Source organism: Phaenicophaeus curvirostris, chromosome 8, assembly GCF_032191515.1.
Source record: "Phaenicophaeus curvirostris isolate KB17595 chromosome 8, BPBGC_Pcur_1.0, whole genome shotgun sequence".
Taxonomy (NCBI): Eukaryota; Metazoa; Chordata; class Aves; order Cuculiformes; family Cuculidae; genus Phaenicophaeus; species Phaenicophaeus curvirostris.
The window spans coordinates 3,389,488-3,416,819 of record NC_091399.1 but is presented as its reverse complement, the minus strand read 5'-3'; the positions used below and the strand labels follow the sequence as shown (position 1 = coordinate 3,416,819).

Here is a 27,332-nt window from a genome sequence, read left to right as displayed (position 1 = left end):
AAAACCCTGCATTAATTGCCTAAAGACTAAGCAGAGTTTTGAGTATCAGAGCAAGTCTTTGCCTTGAACATTCCTCCTTCTTCCTTCCAGGCAGAACCATCATCCTCTCAACCCACCACATGGATGAGGCAGACATCCTTGGAGACAGAGTAGCCATCATATCCCAAGGGAAACTCTTCTGCTCAGGCTCTCCTGTGTTCCTAAAGAACTGCTTTGGATCTGGCTTCTATCTCACTCTTGTTCGAAAGATGAAAAACACCAGAACTGGAAGGGATTCAGTAAGTATGTAGCTCCCTCTCATACATGCATTCGTGCACTGCATCAGGGTAGGAAGCAGCTAAGTTTTGCTTGTGTACAAAACTGACTTCAAATCGAAGAAAGCAATAGGAAAATTTGATGACATCTCATGAAAGCATATGGAGAGATGAATCTGTCTGTAAAAATCTCCCCTGTTTTTATAAATATATATCCAGCCAGACAGGTGAAAATAATAGATGGATATGAAGCCCTCAGTGGTCTGTAGTTCACTCTCATCAGTTAAATATGTTCAAACTTTTATCAGTCAACTTGCCTTTCTCCCTATACAGGTTTTCCGATGCTTGCTTTTGCAGTACACTGGTTGTAAACATAGTGTAGTCTCATAATTAGTTCAGACAGCAGAAAAGTCTGGATTTGTTTATAAGTAAACCAGCCTCACACTGCCTGAGAGGTGGTGGCCTGGAGGCTTTCTGCTGTTAGTAGCGCTCCCAGGTTTAGTAGCACTTCCAGTGTTAGTAGCGACACGATCAGTATACTCATGTGCACTACTTACTGATCACATTTCCCCAGGTAGTTTGCATGCAATTTAGAACTGACAGATATGCTTTGTGCAGGTGGATTTATGTTTTCTGCATTGCTTAATCCAGTCCTCAGATGACTTTTGGTCTATGTTCAAGATGCTCCAGATATGACATATTTTCGCTGACTCCAGCTGTTCAAAGGCTGACAACCCTTACATCCTGTTTTGCATGTATCTGAACCACTTTCATCTCTGTGTCTTTTGCTTGTCCGTGCTAGTCACTTTGTAGCTGTGGATCTCAGTGCTCCTGTTCCTGCTCCATTTGTGCACGTGGGGACAAAGAAAGAGTTCCAGAGCAGGAACTGGATGGTAAGAAGTGGGATGGTTTGACTTTCCAGCACATAGCTGTCTTCTGTTATGCTGCAATCTCATCTTGCAGATCAATGCTGCTGAGGTCCACTTCTTCAGTATTTGTGTCTAACACCTGTATTGTATCATAACATGAATTTGATAAGGAGTTTTTGTGAGTTTTCTTACTGTTGCCTGTTTTTGATGTATAGCTCATCTCAGGTACAGATAATGAACTGGAAATGTTATGTGCTTTAGAAGTGTAGACTGCATTCTGAACTACTCTGCACCAAATATGTCATTTGATAATGAAAATTAAAGTATATCCAGAGCAAAGGAGACTGGGTTTCTTAGAAAAAGTAATTTTGGCTTTTCTACATAAGAAAAGAACTTAAGCAGATATTCCCAAAGATGTGATAGTTTTTTATTAATAAACTGCAATAATTTTCTGCTACATAGTTCCAGAGCTTAATTAGCAACATAGCCCAGTCTAGTACAGAATTAACTGAGATATCTGTGAGTTACGTAATAGCTCAGTCTTCTTTTGTATAGTGAAAACAACAGCTTTTGAAATCATGCTTAGCATGGTTAAATAGTCATTCTTTGAACACTGTTTTGACATTTCACAGGAAATCTCGATGAGCTAGCAGAAGTAATTCATCATCATATCCCAGAAGCAAAGTTAATTGAAAGCATTGGTCAGGAACTCATTTACCTTTTGCCCAATAAAAACTTTAAACAGCGATCTTATGCCAGTCTCTTCAGAGAACTGGAGGAAACATTGGATGACCTGGGACTCAGCAGCTTTGGAGTTTCTGATACACCACTTGAAGAGGTAATAGACATTAAAACATCTGCTGATCTTGCCATCAGTACCCAAGATATTTCCTAAGACAGTTCCTGCTCATAAACAGATAATCATACTAGTTCCCAGTAGCCCCTTCAAAACTTAGTCACATATGTTGTGGCACATTCAAAGTCTTTGGGATGGGTGTAGAGAGAGGATCCAAGTCTTAATTTAGGTTAGCCTTGTGGAACATGCCTCATTCGCCTGAAATCTGCCTTCCTTTGTTATCTTAGTTTGTTCCTTTCTTTTTTTTCTGATATAGTTTATAAGAGACCTCTGATTGTATTATAAGCCGGCGTACTGAAAAGGCATCTAATTTTTTTTCTGTTACATTAAAGGATGATGCATAGTGTTCCAGAGGTCAGGTTACTGTACCTGTTCTGTTCCTAACCAGGAGATGTATTTGTCTATGGCAGGTTTTCCTAAAGGTCACAGCAGAAGCTGACCCTGGAATGCAAAAAGCAGGTATAGATCCATGAATCAAGTGAAAAGCAGCCTCAGAACTTTCAGTTGTTGTATGGTGTTCTTGCCAAAACAAATTTGGTCAACAAATACCTGTTTATAGGGTCTGACATGATATCCGACAAAAAAGATCAAGTCAACTGACTTTTATTTAGATTGCATGAGTTTCTTAACTATGTAAATAAAAGTGGAGAGTCAAGCTCCCAGATGTCAATAGTCTTAACAGTGTTTGTAAAAAGTACTTCGCTGACCATTAGCCCATAAACTACATACATGATTGACTTGTTCATTCTGCTGAGTAAGAGGTGCATCAACCTATGTGATGCCCTAGCTACAGCCCCAGTGCAACAGTTGTAATTAAAGCTATCTGGTGATGTGATACACATAGTTGGTAAAATCTGAAGCCCATTAGAATGTTTGTGCTTCCTTTATGTATGGAGTATAAAGTACCTTCTCTGTCCCTTTTCATCTTAGGAGACACACAAGAAAATGGCTCTGCTCTTGGCAAAACTTCTACTGAGAATAAACCAGGTGAACAAACCGCTCTGAAAACTAATGACGCTTCTCGAATGCCAGTAGGCATAGCAGGAGATCAAAATGAAGGCAAAGGATCCCGACAGTACAAAGGTTTTCAGCTTGTACAGCAGCAGATCAAAGCATTGCTCATCAAACGGTTCCACCATGCCTCCCGCAGCCACAAGGATTTCCTATCCCAGGTATTGACTTGCTTTTGCTGTTCTTGACTCTTTTCCACAACATTCTCAGCTTTCTTTCCTAGCAATGTCTATATGCAAAACAATTGAGATGCTGCAAATTGGTAACGGTGTCTCCAACTATTGTAATTAAGATTTCCTGTCCTCTGCCTCTGATTTTACTTCTATTCACCTGTGTTGGAATATTGAAGGACTTTTTCATGGAAAATGGCCATGAGAACAATCCAGCCTATGAGTTGATACACTAGAAGTAACAAACCAAGGACGGCTGAGGGGCAGTTCCCGTGAGAATTAAGGGAGTACGAGAATGAGTGGCTCCCTGATGTTGCAAAGAGAAACTTTGGGCCTGTGTATATGAGGCATACATGCAAAGCTGTAAGGCCTTATGCTAAGGTGCCTTTATTTCATTTATCATGAGTTGCTCAGTGCTTGGGGTGCTCATTAAATGACCGCTGGTTCGTAACCACCCATCACACCTGCACCAAGTTCACGATTCAGTCACTACCAGCAATTTATTCTTAACATAATACAGATCTCTGGCAACCAGAATCTTGACTGAAAGCATTGGAAATTACATCATTGGTATTCAGGAGCTAAAACAGATCCAATCTCTGTGCTCCTACTGTCCCTCCCTTATTTGTATATGTTATGAGGTGTGTATAGTGTCACCCTACATCACATATCTAGTAACTGAGTGTGGTGTTTTCATGTTCCCTGCAGATTGTTCTCCCTGCTAGTTTTGTGTTGCTGTCTTTAATACTTACAGTCATTATTCCTCCATTTGGAGAATATCCTGCCTTAACCTTACACCCTTGGATCTATGGACAACAGTTTACTTTCTTCAGGTAAGATATACCACTGAGTAAAAGTATATTGCCACTCATAAACCTTTTTCTCCCTAGCATTTAGGACCATGGGGCCCTGTCTTACTGAGCTTTTCTCACTCTGGTTGTTATGAAAAAGTACTAACACCAGATATTTAGAACAGCGTGAAATTGGTGCACGTGGAGAAAACAGCTGCTAGTATGTCTAACCAAAAGTCCTTGAAATATCTTGCTGTCTTTGGTACTCTCCTCTTCCTGCCTGAATTCATGACCTCAACCCTCATAAAGTTACATATCCTGCCTAACAGGAGATCGAGGATAGTAAGAAATCTTACTGCTTCTGATATGCCAGTGAATTACTCCTATATTGATAATCTTAAAGAACAATGATATTCAAGCCTGTCTGCTGACCTATGGTAGATTTGTTTACAGTTAGTACAGTATTTTGGCAAAGTTATGAAACAAGGTGAAAGCAGAGACTCTTAGGTTTTAATAATGCTGCTTCACACAGTATCCTTTGACTGGGTCTGAATTCTTTTCTTTTTTTTTTTTTTTTTTTTGGTCTACTAGCACTTTGTTTCCTTTCGTTCTTCATAGAACCTTCAGGTCTGTTCAAAACGTGCAATACAGAGGAAATTTATAAACAGTGTCCTAGACTAGTCCTAGACTAGGTTGCAACTAGCAGAAAGCAGCAAAACTGAACGCAATTATTCTGAAGAATTTTCCTTGAGTTTCATACTGAAAATTCACATGAAACTTCAGTTTAATTTACGTATGCTAGTGTATGGAGCAGGGTTTGATATTTATACTTGTATAACACTTGGCATTAGCAATATGCTGTAGTCTAATGTTATTAGGTTGTTAGTTGCAGACACTTCACTGTTAGCAGCATTGTCTTTTATCCTCAGCAAATGAAAATGCAGATTATGTTTTTCATCTGCTCGTTACTGTGTATGACAGGGCTGAGAGGGTAGAAATGTGGATTCAAGCCCTTTTGGAGAAGATTGCTATAGGACTACATCAGAAGTCATGCTTTACTGTTAGGAGAGAAAGACCATTGCTTTAGCCTGTTAACCATCTTGGAAGGTGCTGGGGCTTTGTATGAATAAATAAAATAATTGAATTGTCATCATTTGGAGGGGGGCAGTTGGTTCTGCCGTATGGCTGTCCTTCACCAGTTGTTATGTGTATCCTAATATAATAGTTTGAAAAACTTATTTATAGAGAAAGTCCTATTTTATTCCCTTAGCAATGAGCGTCCTGGCAGTGAGCAGATGATCTCCCTAACTGATGCTTTCTTGAATAAACCAGGATTTGGAAATCGCTGCATGAAGAATCAACCTCTTCTGTAAGTCATCAGCTAATCTCTCTTGAACAAGATTCTAGCAGGGTATTACTAGCAGAACTTGAGTAGTAAAACAATAATTAATTGGTTTGAATTTTCAATAAGCTGATTGCTTCAGGTAATAATATTGGGTCAAAAGGAACAAACAAACAGCAACACAGCAATGCCACTGGATTAAGAATGATTCACAGTGCTCTAGCTACTGGAAACAGGCTCATGTAGCCTTCTATGGAGAATTAAGCAACTTTGACATGTATGTCAGTAGGCCAGAGGGCACAACCCCAAATCTTCCTGGCTTCCCTGGCACGTTCCACATGTGAGTCCTCTCTGGTTCCTCTTGTTCCCACTGGTGTGTTCAGATACAACAACTTCAGCAGTTGCTGAGATTGTGAAGAAGCAATTGGACAGGCTCTGTGATTTGAAGCTATTCTCACTCTGAAGGACTGCGTTAGTAGAGCTTTTACATCAATATTTATTGTACTACCCATTTCCCCTGTGTGAAGGCATTTGTCACTCAATGTTATGATTTGCCATTTGTTCCTTTTCTCCCGCCTCTTTCAGCCAGGATATCCACCAACTTGATTCTCCTGGCTGTCCTCTCTTCTCTCTTCCACTTCCTCTCCTCCGCCTGATGTGGCAGGAACAAAGATTAAACTTTAAAAATTAAAGAGGGAAAAGATACCACGTGTGTAAGGAAAAGGATAGTTTCTTTGCAAAGATATGTGTCCACTGCAGATTCCATGTGTGCTGATGAGTCAAACACAGTCCCTTTTTTCTTTCAATGTCCTATCTGGAAGCTGAAGACAGTGAACTTGGCAGAAATGTAGGGGGAGATTATATTTATTCATGTTTAGCAAGTACTGCAAAACATTCTTATAATTCATAACTCACATGATAAGGGCTGAGGGGAGAATATCTGATGAGAACATTCTGGTTTTGTGGATTTGTGAGCTCTCATTAACTGTATCCCTGCAGAGCTTAAAAGGTCTGTTCCCCTACCCAGGAACTACCCATGCAGTAATATGCCAACTACCTGGAACACACCTGCTGTTCATCCCAACCTAAGCAGCCTCCTGCTGAGTCAGAAGTGGACTCCTGAGAATCCTTCACCTTCCTGCAAGTGCAGTACTCGCAAGAAGCTCACGATGCTGCCAGAATGCCCTGCAGGCGCAGGAGGCCTCCCGCCACCACAGGTACTGTCCCTGTGTCATAAATCTTGGTAGAAAAGTTTCATGGCAAGTGCTGGAAAAGGGATTAGCATCCAAGTACCTTGCCAGGCCAATATACATGGAAAAAATCTAGTACATTTTTTAAGGGAGCAAAAATTACTAGAATCTAGAATACAGATTTAGAGGTATTGGAAAAGCTTGTGCATTTAGATGAAATCTGATTATTATCTTCATCCAAATTACAAACTTTTCATATAGAAGAAATTAACAAATTTTAACAGTTTATCAAATAATTTTAAGAAATGTTTGGGTTTTTTTGCCTCAAAGAACAGTTTGATTTAGAAGATCACCTGCCTTTAAAGAAGAGGAGGGAAGGAAGGAGAAAGAAGAAAGGAAGGAAAGAAAAAATGTCATGACTTTGAAAATCATGGATTGGAGCAATCGTTAAAAAATGAAAAATTAATATTGAGTCAACCCCGAATTATTATTTTTCACATGTCTTTTGGTTCCATTTCTAGGAAGTGCTAAGCCATACATCTTTGTATACACATGCAAAAAGACAAGTAATTTAATAACCACTAATGTCGTATGTAGACATGAGAGCTACATTCCCACCTGTTCCTATCAATGAATAATCTTAGTAGTGCCCTTTATAAACTGTGCTTACTCTTTTGAAGAGCAAAGGAAAATTACAGCCTGTTAGTGTTTACATTTTCTAAATGTTTTTCTAACAAGTTAAAGAAAACAGAACTGCAGCCACTCTGAGTAATAACTCACTAATATAATGTTTCACCATGCACACCATTTAACTTTACTATTCCTGTTTGCCAGGCTGCACACATTAGCCAAATGACTAAAATAATTCTAGTTCTAACACTAATTTCACAAGTTTAATCAGTTTCTGAATCCAAATCCAAATGCTGATTCAACTTGCTTTAGTTTCTCTATCACTGTTCACAAAATAACAAAGAAAAGCTTCTTTAAATATCTGTAAAATTCCTGTCTATGAAGAAAAAGAAGAAATTAATAAAGAGATTATATGCTAACCTTATTCACAGTATCCCAAGTTATTTCTGATTTCCAAGTAATCCCCACCCAAAAGCCAGCGAAAGCTGAATTTTGCTAATTGCGTGCTAGTGCATTAGAGAGGGAAATGTTGGCTAAAACTTAAAATCCAAATAGGATGCAAAATTATAGTTTTGTTTGTTTATAGGGAGTCTAATCCTCTCAGGGAAATGTATTTGTCATTATATTATCCTGATAATTTTGCAGAACGTATTAATTTTATGTAACTTGTCAGGAAGACGTAGTTCACAGTCAAGTCTCCAGAGAAGCAACAGTATGTAAATAATTGTGAAGTACATCTGTGCATAGACAGCTCGCTTAATGAAGGCACTATGAGAATGTTAACCCGTCTTCCTCTGTGCTGTCTAGAATCAACTAGACAACTGCTATGTATCTTCTGTGTCATCTCATCCAGTACTGCCTCTCTGTGGACAAATGTGGGAACTTCTGGACATTCCATCACTCCACCCTTCTAGGTCGTTCCTAGGCCCTTCCAGTTTGCAAGCTTTGCCCTCTGAAACTGCCCAGAAACTTTTAAAGAATATTCTTTGTTGCTATAAACTCAGCAAGTTTGAGTTCTTGCATTTCAGTGACCCTGTTTTTGCAAAAGTCTCACAAAGGCATCATGTGGCATCATTTTTATTACAAAGCAAGAGAGTAATTTTCATTCTAAGTATCTAACATGCTAGTTAAGGTGATTTTTTCATATTAATTTTCACTTCAACTTGCTAAATCATAGAAAACTGCCTTATCTTTACTAGGACTTCATTTTATTTGAAAATCTTCCTTGTTTCACAGTGAAGAAAAACCCTTAAGCAACTCTGGCCTTTGCTGCAAATAATTCAGGTCAAGTTTCAGAGTGAAGTGCAGATGTTTTGTGTCAGGCATCACAGATTTCTGTGATTTTATGATTTCTTCTGAAATCTTAGTCAAGTAAGGATATTTGGGCTAGAAAATGAATGCTCCTCTTTAATTCCAGTGATACTGTGAACCTGAGCAATCCCTCTGAACCAAAGGTATTTTTGCTGTTTTCCTGACAAACACTTACTTAACAGCTTTAGAGACTGTAAAGTTTACTGTGGTTGATTAGGTTTCCTTTTCTTTCCAGAGAGTGCAGCACAGCACAGAAATTCTTCAAGATCTGACCCACAGAAATATTTCAGATTTTCTGGTGAAAACATATCCCACTTTGATAAAAGGGAGGTAAGGATGAGTCTCTCTTTGGTTTTCATCTGTGCTACCTGGCCATGAAATTCTCATTTAATAATAGCATAGCGCCTGATGTGCCACAGTATTTTGCAGACTTGAGAATGATGTTCATCTTCCTGATGTAAGAATTGGAGATGCTCATTTTAAGGGAGTTAATTTGTTTTAACTATATCTATTTTTATAATCAGGTACTCCTTTACAAACATACTCCTTTATGCCATGTTAATGGTAACTGTGTTGATGGTGAGAAAACTGCTGCCTCTGCACAGCACGGTGAACTGTTTTGCAGAGATGCCAGGCTGTGCCCCTGAAGAACTGTAGCTGCACCAGCAGGACCATCTGCCTGAGTTAATTATCACTTGCTTCCCAGAAGCGCCAAAAAGCTAAATGACAATGTTACATAGAGACATCTGTCTTAATGATAGCTCCTCAGCTTGCTTGAGTATTGTGCGTGGTAATTATCTGTGCAGTGTCCATGGCCTATTATTTCTAAATCAAGTCTTGCTAACTTTTCAATTTCCAGCAGCGTTCTTGAAATTACCATTATATTAGCTATGTACTGGCTGCCTTTGACTGATTCATCTTAGGGCATGTCATAATTGCTTTAGATATATCTTTTAAAATCTATTAATTATGGATTTAGGATGAAGCTATTATGACTCAGTTCAGAAATCTTGCTTATCTCTGTATGAGCTGGAGATTAACCGTGTCAGAAAACAAAACAAAAACCCCACTGCAGGGAATACCATAAATCCTGACAACCCCACAACAAAGTAATCAGCAGCAATTAAAAAAGAAAGCAAATTAAAAAAAAAAAAAAAAGCAGCTATCTAGGGGAAACTGGACATCCGCAAAGCATAGGAATTCACCTTTAATTTCAATTTAAGCCTGACAATACCATTGCCTTTGGTTCAGTGCATTATGAGACAGTATTCTCTTTGTCTGTTTCAGCTTGAAGAGCAAATACTGGGTGAATGAGCAAAGGTAAGAAACCAATTCAGAGATTACTGTAGTAAATAAAGGAACAATGAATTTCTGTTTAACTGTCAAGCCGCACAATGTTTCTGTGAAGGGACAAGGGGAATTGTAGCAGATAGTACAGAACAAAGAGGTGGCTTCAGTGGGAAACAGGTTGGGAGTCAGCAAGGGTTTTATAAAGACAAGAGGTTGTATTTGTTTGGACTACCCCCACAAGGATGAAGGCTAGAGGCACACAATGGAACTATCAGAGTTTTCTCTATAAGAGTCGGACTAACAGGGTCTGAGTGGTGGAAAGTTATACTGCAATACTGCATTCCATTATGACAGTGCTCTGAGGGTGCTCTTTCAAAGTGTAGGGTGCTCTTTCAAAGTGCTCTTTCAAACCCTCCAAAAAAAAAGGGCCTAGGTAAGATGAATCCTGGACACCAGCCTATTTATTGAATACAGAACCACAGCTCCTCATCCCTGCTCTGAACTTGTCAGTAGTTATAAAAGAGATACCACTAGTGCTCCACATTTATGTAGGGGCATCAACTAACTAACCCTGGTGTGACATCTACACTGTAGATACTAAGCTTAGAAGATAACTCATTAGTCTGAAGAACATATTATCTAGTATTTCAGCAGCAGTAGAAATTCACTTCAAAGGTAGCAGCTGGGTGACTGGCTTCCTTCAAGGAATATCTGCTTATTCATGTTCAAGCTTTGCTTTCTGTGTAATTTCTATGTACTTTCTATGGGATTAGGCTTTGGTTCATCTCATGCAATAGTATTTATCATTACAGTGTATTGGCTGGCACCAGCATTGGTGAATACCTGTTCCTTTCAAGGGAACTGAAATTTTCGCTGAGACCAATGCTGTCCTCAGTCCTCTATGTTGTCCAAACATTTATGTATCTATTACCTTGATTTTAAAATTTTGTGCTGTACAAATAACTGTTTTCTCCAAATCTATCTAAATAATAATTTTCTCAGGATCCTAGCATGAACACCTCAGAAACTGATAGAACTTCTATTATTTGTAAGCCCTATGAAGATCTAAGACAACTTGTTAGAAAAGGAGCAGATATTTTTATTCATTAATTATATGATGTATAGAAATCAAACTTAGATTAAATGGATTTTTAATATTTCCATCAACATACAGAGTTTTATGCCTGTGGTACAAGTGACTAATGATACTATTCTCTTTACTAGGTATGGAGGAATTTCCATAGGAGGAAGGCTCCCAGTCCTTCATGTTTCTGGAGATCAAGTTGTCAATTTTTTAAGTGACCTTGGCCGAATGATGAATGTGACAGGAGTAAGTGAGATTCTTTATTTTTCAATCCCTTTACTAAAGAATTGTTAGAAATCTGAAAACCTGTGGCAGTGGATTTCACCCAGACAGCCAAACTTTAACATTTTCCTTTTTATTTTAGGGGCAAACTTCACTGGCTGCTGCTAAAGAAATGTCTAATTTCCTTAAATACATGGAAACTGAAGATAATATTAAGGTATTTGCTGGAAGTAATCTGCTAACGCACAGTCTTTCTTGACATAGACTTCAAATTGTGAGAATATTGCTAGTGGCATTCTCAAATGCAAGAACTGAAATGCTATACTTATAAGTGACATGGAATACAGTGTTAATGCAAAATTATTTCTAATATGAGATTTTTTTAACCATGCTCTTGGTATTTCTTACTGTCCTAAATACTTCCAAGCAGGACACACTCTGCTAGATTTCAAAATGTGCTCCTATAAAACACCTTGACATGGTCATCCAGCCCCTGTAGAAGCATAGTATGTGAGCCCCTCCTGCTGGACTGTGCCTAGGAGCTGTGAATTCCTAGTTCTGGATTCTTCCTTGCTGACAATGCCCACCAAAGGAGACAAAAGGCAGTCAAGTTTTCTCCTGCAGTTAGGATTATTAGTGAAGTCTTCTTAAAAGAATCTGTGTTTTCTGACTCTTTTAGGTGTGGTTTAACAATAAAGGCTGGCATGCTATGGTTAGTTTCCTTAATGTAGCAAATAATGCAATCCTTAGAGCTAACCTCAGAACTGGCCAAGCCCCTGAGGAATATGGGATCACTGCTGTAAACCATCCTCTGAACCTCACTAAGGAGCAACTCTCTGAAGTCACCGTGTAAGTCTGCTTCTGCTTGGCTGCTGGCTTTTACCCCTCCCTCTCCTGATAGCTTGCCACCTCTGATGGACTCACACTCTGAGAAGAAATAGTTCAATTTGTGGAGGCTTTTCCCTGAAGTTTATTCTAATCAAGAATCAGATATGTAATCTATCCTTTCTGTCCCATTATATTCCTGTAAGAGTTCATTCCCATCTCATGTAGGTGCTACGATTGTTGATTACGCATGATTAGATGTTTCTGTTGATACCCAAGCACAGAAGTCTTTGTTCAAGCTCCAAAGCCAATAGATCTACTTGTGAAATAACACAGAGGTCATAATCAGAAGAGGAATCAGAATTTATCTTTGACTACAAGTAAGCAGTAGTCAACAACCTCCATCTTGGTGCCAAGGCCAGAGCATAGGTAGATTTTCAATGGCATAGGGTAGGGCTGGTGAATTCCAGAATCTAAAAGCCATAATTTCTTGAAAAAGACACCCCTAAGAAGAAATGATTTCTCACTCATTTGTCCTATCAAGCCCAGAAGATAGCAAAACTGAAAACTTCTGCTTTAGCACGGAGGCAAGATCTGTGCTTCATCTTACTGTCTGCAACTTGCCTCTTTAAGACCCTCTTTTCCCACCTCCCAGAGCACTTTGATTATTGTGCCTTACTATCTAGTTTGAGACACACCATACAGGAAAACCTCTCAAACTGAGATACATGAAGGAGTTGAGTTGTTACAGACAATGAAGGCCAGTAAAAAATCAGGGAATGGTGCCACCAATATCCACATTTGCTAGCTACAATCCCCAGCACAAACTGGGAAAATACATTAGCACATTTTGAAATTGGAAAAATATTCTACTTACAAAATAAACTTGCTACTTCTAGGTTTTAAAATTTCCTCCAGATTCTCAAAATGCTGCTATAGTGTTGTGTTGCATCCATTCCCTTGCTCATAGTCCCTTCTTGTGCTCTGTTTTAGGCTGACCGCTTCAGTGGATGCTGTTGTTGCCATCTGTGTGATTTTTGCCATGTCCTTTATACCAGCCAGTTTTGTCTTATACCTGATTCAAGAACGCATAACAAAAGCCAGACACCTACAGTTTGTCAGTGGTGTGAGCCCTGCAGTCTACTGGCTAACTAACTTCATGTGGGACATAGTGAGTAACTGCTGGCAGGATTTCATAGCCTGCAATTATTCCTGGGTTTGCATGAACTGGGGACTAATCAGTGAATTGAGTGAAGGTGATTCTGAGCATTGCAAAGCATTCATTTCTTTAAGTGTTTCTCAGAGATCATGCTAAAGATCTGACCTCCTAACTAGTTGTTGTAATCTTAGAGTTTTCAGTCCTTACAACTGAATGTACAATAAAGTACAATTTATCATACTAGGAGAAAGCCCAATTGCCTCACTCATGCCATCTGAAACATTCATAATGTGTTTCAAGATATTCATGAAATCTAAATGGGAGATTCAAAGGCTTCTGGAGCAGTAGCTGGAGGCCAGACAAAATATTCCAGGGTGCCTAAAATGAAATAGATGTACTTGTTTAGGTCACTGAATTGTATTCATTGTGTTGTTCCAGAATAATTTAGACCACAGGCCCAGGCTTGCTTAGAAAGGGCTCAGTTACCCTCCCTTTACTCCTCAGGCCACTTTGTCAGAAAAGAGCAAATTATTTGTCTGGTTAAGGCACAGCATGAGGCTTGTTTTCTAGCCATGACTTCTCAACAAAGAAAGTGGCCAAGGGCTTGTGCAATAAGAGAACCATGAACAGAGAATTTAAAAAAAAAAACCAAAAAAAAATACCCCAGAAAGATAAAAAAAAATTAAATAATTGAAAAGCCAAAACCTCTTCAGGCTTCAGAAGGTACTGTTTCAGGTGAGGGGTAATGCAGAGCGTAGATTTAGTAAATGAGTAAGAAGAAGCAGATCCCTGAGTTACTGTCCCCTGCTGGTCACAGCAGCCTCCCAGCAGCTTCCTTAACAGGAATTCTGCTTGGCTCTAGCCCTTGACAGCATGATGCAAAGTATTAACTGGTGTTAGCAGTTCTGTGAAATGCCACCTCCCATTCTGCATGGGGAGCTCTGTGTGTTGTGGTAGACTAGCACTACTAATGCGGAACAGAGAAGTTGAGAAAAGCGGTGGCCAAGCAAATTCTCTTTAGCCTCCTCCCAGGAATGTGGCTCAAGTAACTATCTTTTTCCCTCCTACACATCCTTTGCATCACCAGAAACTGCATTTTCCTTGCATACCCACAGCCTTTTTTTCTGTGGGCAGCTGGCTGGCAGGACCATGAAATAATTGACTCCCAAACCACAATCTAATAAACAATAATGTGTGTTGTATTTTTGATGAACAGTCTGATAAAAGATGTCTCAGGAAAATGTCAAGTGCTGCCAGGGACTCATTGATCCAAAAGCCTGGGTGTGACTACTCTAGCTCAGAAATTCTGGTGTTCCTTGGCACAAAATCCTCTTCGAATAATGCGTAGGATTTGGATATGTCTGCAGACCTTCCCAGGTCTTACACAATGATCTTCACCCTGTGATGTGGCAGGTGAATTATGCACTGAGTGCTGGAATGGTTGTGGTTATATTCGCTGGATTCAACAAGAAAGCATACACTTCTCCGACTAATCTTCCTGTGCTTGTTGCCTTGCTGCTTTTGTATGGGTGAGTGTTCAAGGTTTATTCCTGCATGTGGGGCCCTGTATTTCACATGGAAATGATTTCATGTTATTGAGCTTTGTACTTAGTGTAATCCAGCTTTAAAGAATAAAACTGTGTGTGTACAATAGAGGTTAGAACTGCATTCTCCCCCTGCTCCAGTATATTTACACACTCTATCTGGCCACGTGCTGTAAAGGAGAATTTTTTCTGTCACATCCTCACATATTTAAGCATAACATATGGTCCTTACTGGAAAATACATTTATTTGGTTTGCTGCTCTCTAACATGTACATTGTGTAGGAATTTAGTGTTTATTTGTCTCATTGACAGCCAATACTAAAATATCTCTCAGAATTTAACCCAAGGGCAGAGAGTACTGAGTCTTCAACATTTTTTTAACTTCAAATTAGTATCTGTGCTGGCAAAATAGCATTTTACAAGGCTTAGTGAAAATCACTTTCTCTCATTTAATTAGTGATCATATATTTTTATCTATAAAATCATATTCCTGGTAGCCCTGCAACTGATGTAGGTTACACAGAATGATCGATCAGATTTATTTCTATAGTTAAAGAAAGAAATTAAACTTTTCACATTCTCCTATGTGTATCACAAATTAAGCCTAAGAAAAAACAGTTCTTTTCTGGGCAAACTACCTTTAATTTTTGGAAGTTTGTGTGTTCCTTGAATGAAAATTCTGAGAACATTTAATCTCTGTAAAATTCTTGTTGTGAAAAAATTCTAACAGAATGCTCATTTGGTTTAATTTTTTATTCATACTGCACCTTTTAAAGGGCAATATTGGTATCTTGAATAAGTTGTTTGTGCCTCTGCATATTCATGACCATGTGGATGGACATTTAAAATGTCTCTGCATATTTTAAAACTTTACCAAGATAAAATTTTAAGAATAAATGTAATATAATGGCAGCCACTTCAGTCATGTTTTCACAATTTACTACTCAAAATTAAAACCAAAAAGGAATGTAAAGTCATAGGGTTTTATATTAGCCTTTGAATACAGCTCCAGTCACAATGGGAAACTTAGAATGATTCTTTCTGACCATATATGTATTGTGATGTTAAGCAATCCAGATTGTTACTGAATTCCTCCTACTCACAGTAAATGCTCCTAAGCATTTTAAATATATTCCACGGGAGTACCCCTCTGCTGCTGGTGAACGTGTGTTAGAAATCATGGCACAGGAAAATCATGGCATAGAAATCTTAAAACTTTGCATAAAAATCCATGGTAGAGAAGTTAGGAAAAAACTTCAAAAGGTACAGAGTTTCTGATTTCTCTGAACGGTTCCAAAGGTTGAGGGGTACCTTGCAAAGCATGACATATCAGCTTTGCTTTATCTAACATTTTTTCTCCCTCCAGGTGCACAATATAAGAATACCTGAGGTGACAATAACCTCACTAGCATTAATTTTTCTCAATTTTAGCAGTTTCTATTGCCCTGCATTTTAACAGAAAAAAAAAGACTGAGCAGAAAGAATACCAAGAAGCTGTTATAAGAGTTTTTCTATCTTTTGCATGCAGATGGGCAGTAATTCCCATGATGTACCCTGCTTCTTCTTTCTTCAGTGTTCCTAGCACTGCTTATGTTGCATTGTCTTGTATTAATCTCTTTGTGGGGATCAACAGCAGTGCCATTACATTCATCCTGGAGTTATTTGAAAATAACCCTGTAAGTAACAATTTTGTTGATGCCTGGTTTTAAAGAGCTGTGCAAATGGTGTCCAAGCATAACCATCCCTAACAGTAGCTGTCTTTCTCTACCTTGCCATTTTTACTGGCATTAAACAAGTGGGGAATTGCTGAGTAATTGCAAGGACGGGTGAGGAAAATAACCCAGAGAAGCAACTCAGGCCAGTTGATACCTTGGGCTACACACAAGGAATGACATTGTTTTTCATTCCTGTGAGCAAATTTCTGTACATTTTCACAGCTGGAGAGGAGGGGACATGGCACTTTTTGCTTGCTTCTGCAACTTGGATTGTACAGGAAGAGATAGATGGTAGAAAATCATGGAATCGGTGCTAATTAAAGAAAGAAAGTCCTGCTAGTCATTGTGTTAGAGATATTCTGCTTACAGAGGCTTCTATACCCCCAAATGGTTTAACCCCACCAGGAAGGTGACAGAAAGTACAAGAACAGGCAGAATATAGTGGGTGCCAAAATTAGTTCTTGAAAAGACTAAGAGATGAGTTTATAAAACACTTGGCTTGTATGTACTACTATTACTGCTACCACTTCTGCAGTTGCTGATATTCTGGCCACAGAGACTGACACCCTGTCTACATCTGACAGCAACAAAATTAGCTATCATTACTGACAGTACACTTTCAAACACCACGTGCTGATCAAGTTTGCCAGGATGAAGAAACAGATCTTGGTTCAGTTCATGGTTTCAAGGGCCAGCTTTACAACACTTTCAGTCCCTGATGCTCCTGATTCTCAGCCATGCTCCTTGCCAGTGCAAGGTTCAATCTAGTGCCGTTCAGTCTGTGGGATAGTAGGCCAGTATCGTTATCTTCAAGAATATGTCTCTCTTGTACACATTGTGTGTCCAGAGGGAAAATTGCCGTTCTCTGGATTCAGTGTTGGTGCAGCTAGGTTGTTCCTGGCACTTACACTGTTTTGAGTATCTCTCTGTCAAACCAAAGTCTACTGCATAGCTATGCCCACATACTGGTACTTTTCAATATTGTGGCAGTCTGGAAGTATGGAAATACGTAGTATTACAACAGAAAAATATCACTCTTTCTTGATGCTCATAGCTGTTTATAACAGCTGACACAAGAATTACACGTTACCTCTGAAGCACAGAGAAACATTTCATTACAAAGTTTAACTTCCTCTCCCCACTGGCAGTTTTTCACAAGTACCTTGTCTGGTGCCATGTATGCCAGCATTCTGTTGTGTTGCATTGTAGGTTGCAGATGTTTTAGATGTAACTTCATAAATAGTCTTTTTTTTCTGTTGTAATAACACAGAACATCCATTTTCTCTGGCAAGACCACCTCTTCATTCACGTTGCTATGTTTTCTTTAAAAAGTCTAGTTTCAGTTGCTTATTATGTTGTTTCTGTTTCTTATAGTCTTTGTTGAAGTTTAATAAAACATTGAAAAATGTGCTGATTGTCTTCCCACATTTTTGCCTGGGCCGTGGACTCATTGACTTGGCCATGAACCAAGCTGTGACTGAAGTATATGCCAGGTTTGGTAAGTGAGAGCCAATAAGCAACAAGTTATATCAGCGTCACATGTCCTGACCTTGGATGACATGGTTGGAAGTGTTATCTTGGAAACTTAGTGGCGGTTTCTGAAATTCTCCCCTTTCACATCATCAAGTGGATGAGGAGTATGAAAGTTCAACCTCTTTGATGAAATCACAGCTTCTGATACATCTTCCAGAACTCTATGGTCCAACCAGGAATCCGTATTGGAAATGAACTCATTGTTCACAGCCAGACTCTGGTGTCTTTTTATCACTTGTTCTGAAGTTCTTAGATCGTTACACGAGAATATATTATTTCATATAATTTGAATACTTCAGCAGCCCTCATGTTAAAGCTTAAAATGACTGCTATTCTTCAAATGCATCCTCTTGGGATATGGCTGTCTGATATCAGACAACCTCTTATTAAAGGAATAGTCATATAGCAGACCTCAAGTGTTGTTATTAAGAAAATTTATGTCTTTCATATAATCCATGCAAATTCTATTTTATGATTTCTAAATCAGTGCATATTCAGAAATCCTATATTCATTTTTGCTCCCATGCAGCAGCTGAGCTTGAAATGTATTTTCTTAAGAATCTTTATAAGACACTGGAAAATGAAAACATTGACTGGTCATGATCAAATAAAGTACAGATATTCATCATAAATCATTATGATTATGCCTTTTGTTCAGAGAAACAGTGCTTTGCCTCAGCAGTATTTCACCTTGCTCTTTCTCCAAAGGTGAGGAGCACGTTTCCAATCCATTTCAGTGGGACTTTGTTGGGAAGAACCTGGTTGCCATGGCTGTTCAAGGGGTTGCATTCTTTCTTCTGAATCTCCTTATGCAGCAACGTTTGTTCTCCACGAGATGGTATGTCTGAAAGCTTGTATTAATATTCCTTTATTAACAGGAATTTTTTCTTATTCTCCATGCTTTTGTTATTCTCCAAGTCCCTTCTGCATCTTTTTTCTTTTTTTCTCTGAATTTGTCTGGGTTTTTTTTTCCTGCTTACTTACCTGATTTCATCCTAAACTGTTGATATCATGGTTCAAGAAATCATTCACAAATGTGCATTATCATAACAGGATTTAAGAAAGTATTTAAGAATTTTAATTCTAATGTATTTAAGAAATTTTTTTTAGTGTAAGACACTATAACAGTGAGATTATAAAATTATTTAGAAAGTTTGTAGTGTCACAAGTACTGGCATGAGATACTAGCCTGACATTCCAAAGCAGTAATTCTAGCTCACTGCACAGGACAGTTGCAGCTTCCCCACTTTGCTTTACAAATGTGCCTCTATTTCAATGAAAGCAGCTACCTTCTAGGTGTGAGTGGGTCATTCACTCCTGTTCACAACTGCCAATACAAGTACTAATTGGTACAGTCATAAAAATATTGTCTTACAGGGTGGTCTAATCAAAAGTTCTGTAGTACAACCACCATCTACTGAAGGGAAGACAAGTAGTGGAAGCTGTGGCTGAGGGACAGGTTATGTCAGTACCTGGCAAGGCATACTTTTTTAAGTAAGCCATTTCCTCCCTTTTTAGTATTCAGGGATTAACTACCAAAGGTCAAGGATGCTCCCAACAGTAGGAATACTCAAGCCAATGTCACATTGTGAAGTTTCAATCCCACTGCTTCCACTAGTCACATTTTTGGCAATTGATTTGCTGTTGTTTCATGCTGTTATTCTAAACTGAAGCCAGGGCAACTCTTTGTTTCTGCAAGCAGTCTCTTGGGTTTCTCCAGGTTTGCTGAGACTGCCATGTCACCTGTTATTTGTGAAGATGAAGACGTTGCAGAAGAAAGAAAAAGAATTATGAACGGAGGGAACAAAACTAATATCTTAGAATTACAAGAACTGACCAAGGTAATATTTTGAGGAGAATGAAACAATCTAGTGTAGTGTAAATTTATTCTTTCAGTATGTATGTCAGCCATGGATTCAGATGATGTTGTTTTCAAAACAATAATTGTGCCTTAGAAAACAACAAACTGTAGCAGTCAAAGCTTAACATGTTATTTGGACATTTCCTTTGATTAAAAATCAAACCAAAGTGAAGTTCAGCAAGGACAGTACAACTGTCCCTGCTTAAGTCTGGGGTTTGTTTTTACCTCACATAATCTGACACAACTGTTATCTGTGAAGTGTCCATTTCTACTACTAATCTTTCCTTTTACAAAGCTGTTTTTTCCAGAAGTGAGTTTTAATCTCAAGTTAACCATTTGGTTGTTTTCACACTAAGGGCTGTAGTTATTGCTAATTTATCATCTTTCCAGACACTGAACGTGTCAGTGTTATGCTATCAGAATGCATCCGAGCTTTAGCTACAGAAATACAAAAATTACTCACATTGCTGGGATGTCATAAATAGAGAATTGGAGTATCATACTTCAGACTATCTTGCTATATTATTCCACTGTGGTTTGATATATCAGAGATACTTTGTCCCAGCAAAGCATCAGGTCTTTCTCCTAGTGCTAAAGATATGAATTAAAAGGCTGTATGAAGAAAAATTGTTAATTTCAAGGGTCACTACACAGTTATTTATCATAAATAAATGTGTAACTTTGTAGAATGCTTACTCTTTCTTTTATTTTTTTTTATTTACTCCTATCTTGTTTCTAAACTTGCCTCATCCAAATAGCATCAAACAGAAAAAAAATAGTATTTTCTTTGTCTAATGTCTTGAAATTGGATTTTTCTTTTTTTTTCTACCGATTCAGTTTTATGCAGGTACACAGAAGCCTGCAGTGGACAGACTCTGTGTTGGCATCCGTCCCGGAGAGGTAGGTTGTTCAATAACACTAGATCACATTCCATAGATCAGTTCAGATTTCAAGTCCCTGCTGATTTGCAAGTTGGAAATAACTAAAGAACGTGATAAATTTTGTAATTTAGTGCTTTGGTCTTTTGGGAGTGAATGGTGCTGGCAAAACAACAACATTCAAAATGCTGACTGGAGATACTGATGTGACATCTGGAGATGCTGTAGTGGCTGGCAATAGGTAAGTACCTTAAAAATACTCCCATGACAGTCCATTTACCACAGTAGAACTGCCCAGATCATAGTCTCGGTGACCTAGCAGTTATTTTTATGTTTTATGTTACTGAACAAGACCACAGTTAATACACACTGGCACTTTATACTTTTAACATTCCGTTGTAAAATCTGTGGGTAAATTAAAGCTAAGAGTGGGAGGAGGCAACTGGATCTAACGGCAGGAGCTTGCAAAGATAAGATAACCAGTTTAACAAGGTACTTCGATCTGAGCTTTGGGACTTTCCGCTGGCTATTTCTAGCATCTTTATTTACACAGTGCTGGCATAATATCACAAGTTAATACAGCATGATCTGGAATTAGCTTATGTGAGTTTAGTTCCAGGTTGTGTGTCTTGATTTGTTAGTTGTAATTGAGATTTGATTCTGTGCCCATTGATGTGATTCAACAGCTATTTTGTTGTCAGGACATGGTCCTGGGCAACCTGCTGTAGGTGACCTTGCATGAGCAGGATGGGGGAAAAGATGACCTCCAGAGGCCCCTTCCAACCTCAACCATTCTCTGGTTCTGTACTTCTACTACTATGGCCAGTGCTGACTCAGATTAAACTATATTCCTTGCTATTGTGAACAGACAGGTATTTTAGTAGAATGTCGTATCAGGAGAAATTCATTCTCCTCTTGCAAGAGCCGTTTCCCCAGCAAAGGAAGATTTGTCCGTCTCTGCCTTCAAGCTAGTATTACAGAACTAAGATTCTTTTCTTTGTTTCTCCAGTATATTGACCCACATTTCTAATGTCCATCAAAACATGGGATACTGCCCTCAGTTTGATGCCATTGATGACCTGCTCACAGGGCGAGAACATCTCTACTTATATGCACGCCTGCGGGGGGTTCCAGCAGAGGAAATCAAGAGGGTAAAACATTCTTGCTTTTGACTTATACATTATTATAGTGAGTATTTGTGATGATTAACTGGGTTCGTAGCATGCCAAGGGCCAGAATTTCCAAAGTGGGTTTACCATTCTGTGTGCAGAAGCCCTGCGAGTGGTTCCTGTCATTTGGACAGTTTAATAAAAGACTGAGCTAACAAGCGCAAGTTCTTAGGCATTAATGGTGCTTGCAAAACTGCAGCACCAACTGTGGAAGGCTAAAGATGTGATTGCTCTGACTCAGAACTGGACTGGTTTCTGGTTTGTTCTGTTCTTTAAAGTTGTTCATGTATAAAAAAGAAAGCATGAAGAAGATTCCAGAAGAAAATAATTTAAATTCTTGCACAGATAAGAAGCCTACAGCTGAGTCTGCTTTATGGCATTCCCTCAAGTAGTTAGAATTCCCCTCATCATCACAAATTTTTTCAGCTCCCCTGCTCCAGTTCTAAAATAATGTGCTAAACCCCAGGGGATTGCCATGTCTCTGCCAGAAGAGGGAGGTATCAGCAATCCCGTCTGCTATGCGTCAGCAGGTGTGTGAAAAAGATGGTCTTTCTCATAGGTTGCTGAATGGGGCATCCAGAAGCTGGGATTTCCTATGTATGCAGACCACTTGGCTGGTACCTACAGCGGTGGCAACAAGCGCAAGCTCTCCACTGCCATTGCACTGATAGGCTGTCCACCACTCATCTTGCTAGTAAGTGTCATGGTAACATAGCTCTATGGTAGTTCGGTACGATATCTCATAAAACTACATGCTAAAGAGGTACAGGGATGTTTATGACAGTCCTTGCAAGCTCCTTTCTGCCCTCAGTTTACATCTGCCTTGTTGTAATTCTGAGTGTTTTAATCTCAGGGACAGACTGGTATGTGTAACTATGTTTCCAATGGACTCCAAGGGATCATGAAAGAAAGATCTTCAACAAAGAACAGTTTGAGATTGAATCTATACTCCAGAAAAATCTGAATTTAAATACATGCTTGGTTTCAGTCTAGTAGACTTTTCTTGTCAGAGTATAATCACTCATGTAAAAGATAATTTTACAACATACTCATATACCTTGCTGCTTTATCCAGCAGACCAGAGGAAGACAGTCACCCTTTCGCAGCCTTTATTATCTTTGGAACAAATTATGCAAATTTAGACTAAACTATGGAAACGTTGAAATGCGTTCTCACCAAATAAACTAAGTTATCAGATAATTGTGTATCTCAAGGGAAATTCTAAGTGCAATTGCTACAAATATTCTTTATTTAGATTATACAGTACCACCTTGATTTGTAGGCTAAAAATAAACATTTTCATAACATCTTAATAGTAAGGTTCCCAGTGTCATTTAATATGTGTTTACGTGTATTCACACAAATGAATGGCCTCAAGCTCCTCCAGGGGAGGTTTAGGCTGGATATTAGGAAAAAAAACTTCACAGAAAGGGTCATTGGGCACTGGAACAGGCTGCCCAGGGAGGTGGTTGAGTCACCTTCCCTGGAGGTGTTTAAGGCACGGGTGGACGAGGTGCTGAGGGGCATGTTTTAGTGTTTGATAGGAATGGTTGGACTCAATGATCCGGTGGGTCTCTTCCAACCTCGTTATCCTATGATTCTATGATTCTACCCATACATAGTAAAAAAGACAGATAAAATGTTTTCTCATTATTTCCTAAGACAAAATGTTGCATGAATTTTTTTTCTCCAAGATTTGTTTAGAATTTTTTGTTACAAACTCAGTTAACTGATTTATGCAGGACTAGATCCTCAGCTGGTGTAAGTCAGAATGACTTCACTAGCTTCTTGTATTGAGAAATGTGTCCGATGTGTTTAAGTAAGGAAGGAGGTTGCTGGAGAGAACTCACTCCCCTCTTACAAAAGCTGTTGCCCCAGAAAAGGAAGATTTTATTTGAAGTGTCAATCTCTGTCTTAAAATTGGCATTACAGATGTAGGATTCTTTTCGTTATTTCTCCCCTATACTGACCTACTTCTCTAATGTCCATCAAAACACAGGAGCTAAACTTGACACAATCTGATGTAGCTGTTACTGTACGAGCTTTTTTCCATTTATTTCTATTTTGGGGCCTAGATGTTTTTATAAGGGGGTACAACAAATGCTTACATTTTTTATATCTAAAACCCTGGACTGGGGACTGTCTTTGACGTAATGGTCCCTGCATCACCTTCCCAGTAGCTGTGCCCTACAGAGACAGCATTATGTTCTGACCTGTAATTTCTTGTACTTCTTTCCTTACTGCTTTGTGCCAAGAAGCACATTAATACCCACTCACCCACATACTTCTCAAGGCGCGAGTGATTTCTCATGGCACAGATTTCAGCAAGGAGGCAGTAAAATGCTAAGGCCTAGACACATGGTAACTTGATTCTAACTGGATTTTCTTATCTGCTTTTATGACTCTGATTGTCTTAATCTTTCTCTTACAAGGATGAACCAACTACTGGAATGGACCCTCAGTCCCGGCGCCTCCTTTGGGACTCTATTGTCAGCGTGCTCAGAGATGGGCGAGCTGTGGTTCTAACATCACACAGGTAAAAAGACTTAGAATTCAGAATTCCAAAGTCGCTGAAGTTCATCTGCCGGCTTTTACCTTAAATATCTGTTCCCTGTTTTCAAAGTATGGAAGAATGTGAAGCCCTCTGTACTCGTTTAGCCATCATGGTAAAAGGTACATTCAAATGCCTGGGCACCATTCAGCAGCTAAAATACAAGTAAGTAGAATATTTTTCTGGTGTTTGTAAAGGGAAAACTTAGTGTTTGTGACATGTACTGTTCTTAATACAGCAATCCAATATGTAGAGCTGTGTCTAAACAGATCCATTTCTGGATGCAACTCTGTGGTATCACCTCATTTCAGATCTGTTACATTAAACACCACTTTGGTGGGACAAATACAGAGCTTCATACAAAGCTAGATCTTAAAGCATAATCTTTCAGATATTGGTAAGGTTTTCACAGCTGCTGATAATTCATTTCCTTCATGAATAATGAAACCATCTCTTCATCCAATTCCCAAATCCGCATGTGCTTCTCAGGTTTGGAGATGGCTACATCGTCACTCTGAAAATCAAAGCTCCAAAGTCTGGGCTGCCTCCAGATCCTACTCCTGCTGAGCAATTCATACAGAAGAATTTCCCAGGGAGTTTACAGAGAGAGAAACACTACAACATGCTGCAATATCAGATCTGCTCCTCCTCTCTGGCTAAGATTTTTCGGTTAATTATCTCCAATAAGGAAAACTTGTATATTGAAGAATATTCTGTGTCTCAGACAACTTTAGATCAGGTGAGTAAAAAATAAAGCATCTATGAGAAAGCCTGTCTGGTGAGAATTAGGCAATGCAATGGGAATATATCCAAACAACTAAAGCGCCAAACTGTTCAGAGTAGAGAATTATCTTGCACTTCTTTCTTAGGCAAAATTCCCAGCCCCTTGTCAAGGCAGGTGTACCAGGTATGAAACCCGTTACTAATTCCATGTGTAAATAGGAGCCATTTAAAAGCCAGTAAGACAGTGTTTCCCAGATGTCAGAATTCACACAACCCATTCCTTCAAGAGCAGCGGTCTGAGCAAGGTCATCTCTTCAGAATGAGGCTTGCTAAGTTGGAATAACATTTTATTCTAAATCAGAGATTTTGACTGTGTTGTGTCAGATACTGTGATATCTAGTGAAATGTTTGTATGTCTCTGTCATGCACTTTAAGTAGACACAGAAATACCGGAAGGTACATGGGGACTGTTGGCAACAGCCACTTGCTAGAGGGTATTAGCGCCATCTGCCCGTTTTCCTGAGTACCTGAGGGTCTACATATGCAAAACTGTCTTTGATGGGAATGCTAAAGAGACATTCCTGGCTGCCTTACAGCGTCCTAATAAAACACACTGTCTCCTCCCTCCCATCACAACCAAACTCACTTACATTATGCAAGCCACGCAAACCTTCCTGAACCCATCTCCTGCTTAAGAGAAAAGAGGATTTTAGCTGCAGATAAGTGGATCTGAATGAAGAAAGTTGCAAAGAAGTTAAAATAAAGAAGGAATTAATGATCCCTCCTGATATGCAGTGTCTCAATTCAGTTCACGTCTATGGATTCCCCTTTCTACCTCTTCCCTGCAGAGAGGCCAAGATGATGCAATTGCACAGTCTCTCCCCTAACTCATCTCAGTTGATGGGATGTGACATTTTCTGCTTTCCTTACACAGGTTTTTGTGAACTTTGCTAAACAGCAGATGGAGGATGAGGAAATTCCTTTGCATCCCCGTGCAGCTGGAGCCAGCCGAGAAGCAAAGGTGTCCCCTGCATCGCAGCAGCAGGCAGTTGCGTAGACTATTCCTGCAGTCACTAGCACTTAGAGTGTGCACAGTGCAAAGATGTGCCATACCAGAGCAGTACAAGGATAACACAAAGGTTTCCACGCTCAGTGTTATACTGAAATTTTTGCACCTTTCTGAGCACTGTGCTCACAACAGCAACAGCCTTAGCAACAGCAAACTTCTACTGCTCTATCAGGAATACAAAATGCTGAAAGTGTCAAAGGAAAGGCAGGTCCTTGCTATAGAACAGGATCTTCATCTAATATAAAGTTCATTGCAAGATAGAAGAAGAGAAGTCTCATTCGCCCTCGTTGGCAGGTAGAGAGCATTAAAGACAGTTTTTCTGTCTGGTCCTTTCAGGTTGGTAGGTTTTTCTTGTTGAACTCCTAAGTCAACTGCTACCAGCCAGCAGACATGTCCCAATGCAGAGACCATTGCCCAGCTTAGAAGGGGATTCCTGACATGCTGAGTGCACCGGACTACCAAGGTCAGAAGATCAGTGCCGGCTGATGGGAGTAGTGCTTGGAGACTGCTTCAGTGTTTCACCAGGCTGCCAGTGAAAACAGTTGTCTCAGCAAGAATGAGAAGAATTAATTCAGATCTCAGACCCAGACAAGAAATCTGCTTTTAAAAAAACCAGAATCTTAATGAAAATGATCTCGCACTCACCTTCAAGCTTCTCAAATGGAAGCAGAATGTCAAAATGGAGATTAAAAGGAAAAAGAAGTGTGTCCAAATCAGCCAAAAGTTTTCTTTTTTCATGGAGGCCTGGAAAGATATCTTTGTTACTATCTATCAAGATCAGATTTTTCTTCTTTCCTGTGACTGGACCTTAAGTGGGTGTGAAGTGTGAATAGGGTATGTGCTTGTTCTGTGCTCAAAACAAAAATTTCAACCTGCTTGTACTCCATGCTGCATTCAGTGGGAAATCATTTGACATTTAGCTATTTTCTCTGCTTCACAGTTAAACTAGAGGAACATAACAATACCGAAAACAAATTCATAATGAGGTATTGTTTCAGTTACCTACCAGATCTAACCACTTTTAAGAAATCTTCTCTAAAATATGTTAGACAGAAATAAAATCTGGGTCATGTATTTTTGCTTTGTTAGGGTTTTTCTTCAATTGATGTAGATTTTTTTTCTCATTTTTAATATAAGGACACTTGCTTTTTACTGTACAAAATATTACAAAACTTCAGCAACCAGCTGTAGTCTTCTTTTGCCATAATTACTTCAACCGATTCCAAAATATATTCTGGAATTTATTGCCTATTTCACCCTTACAAATAGTTGCAAAAATCTTCC

The 27,332-nt window shown here is 39.1% G+C and overlaps 1 protein-coding gene across 5 annotated transcripts in view; it reads left to right on the top strand.

Annotated features, from left to right (window-relative positions):
* Positions 1–27,320, top strand: part of ABCA4 (ATP binding cassette subfamily A member 4) — an 87,319-nt gene extending 59,999 nt beyond the window's left edge. For 3 of the 5 annotated variants that reach the window (XM_069862119.1, XM_069862116.1, XM_069862117.1), the window contains exons 24-50: positions 91–278; positions 1,057–1,147; positions 1,756–1,961; positions 2,390–2,438; positions 2,910–3,151; positions 3,869–3,993; positions 5,222–5,320; positions 6,321–6,510; positions 8,660–8,754; positions 9,712–9,744; positions 10,939–11,044; positions 11,163–11,237; positions 11,700–11,869; positions 12,839–13,016; positions 14,418–14,533; positions 16,078–16,225; positions 17,639–17,762; positions 18,506–18,635; positions 19,500–19,638; positions 20,496–20,558; positions 20,671–20,777; positions 21,546–21,687; positions 22,265–22,399; positions 24,138–24,241; positions 24,329–24,421; positions 24,746–24,995; positions 25,914–27,320. In XM_069862119.1, the coding sequence (XP_069718220.1) occupies positions 91–278; positions 1,057–1,147; positions 1,756–1,961; positions 2,390–2,438; positions 2,910–3,151; positions 3,869–3,993; positions 5,222–5,320; positions 6,321–6,510; positions 8,660–8,754; positions 9,712–9,744; positions 10,939–11,044; positions 11,163–11,237; positions 11,700–11,869; positions 12,839–13,016; positions 14,418–14,533; positions 16,078–16,225; positions 17,639–17,762; positions 18,506–18,635; positions 19,500–19,638; positions 20,496–20,558; positions 20,671–20,777; positions 21,546–21,687; positions 22,265–22,399; positions 24,138–24,241; positions 24,329–24,421; positions 24,746–24,995; positions 25,914–26,036 (3,521 nt within the window). In that variant the 3' untranslated portion in view covers positions 26,037–27,320. Of the gene's footprint in view, positions 1–90; positions 279–1,056; positions 1,148–1,755; positions 1,962–2,389; positions 2,439–2,909; positions 3,152–3,868; positions 3,994–5,221; positions 5,321–6,320; positions 6,511–8,659; positions 8,755–9,711; positions 9,745–10,938; positions 11,045–11,162; positions 11,238–11,699; positions 11,870–12,838; positions 13,017–14,417; positions 14,534–16,077; positions 16,226–17,638; positions 17,763–18,505; positions 18,636–19,470; positions 19,639–20,495; positions 20,559–20,670; positions 20,778–21,545; positions 21,688–22,264; positions 22,400–24,137; positions 24,242–24,328; positions 24,422–24,745; positions 24,996–25,913 lie in introns of those variants that run through there. The other 2 variants (XM_069862118.1, XR_011337826.1) reach the window with 2 other exon arrangements.
* The last annotated feature ends 12 nt before the right edge of the window (positions 27,321–27,332 follow it).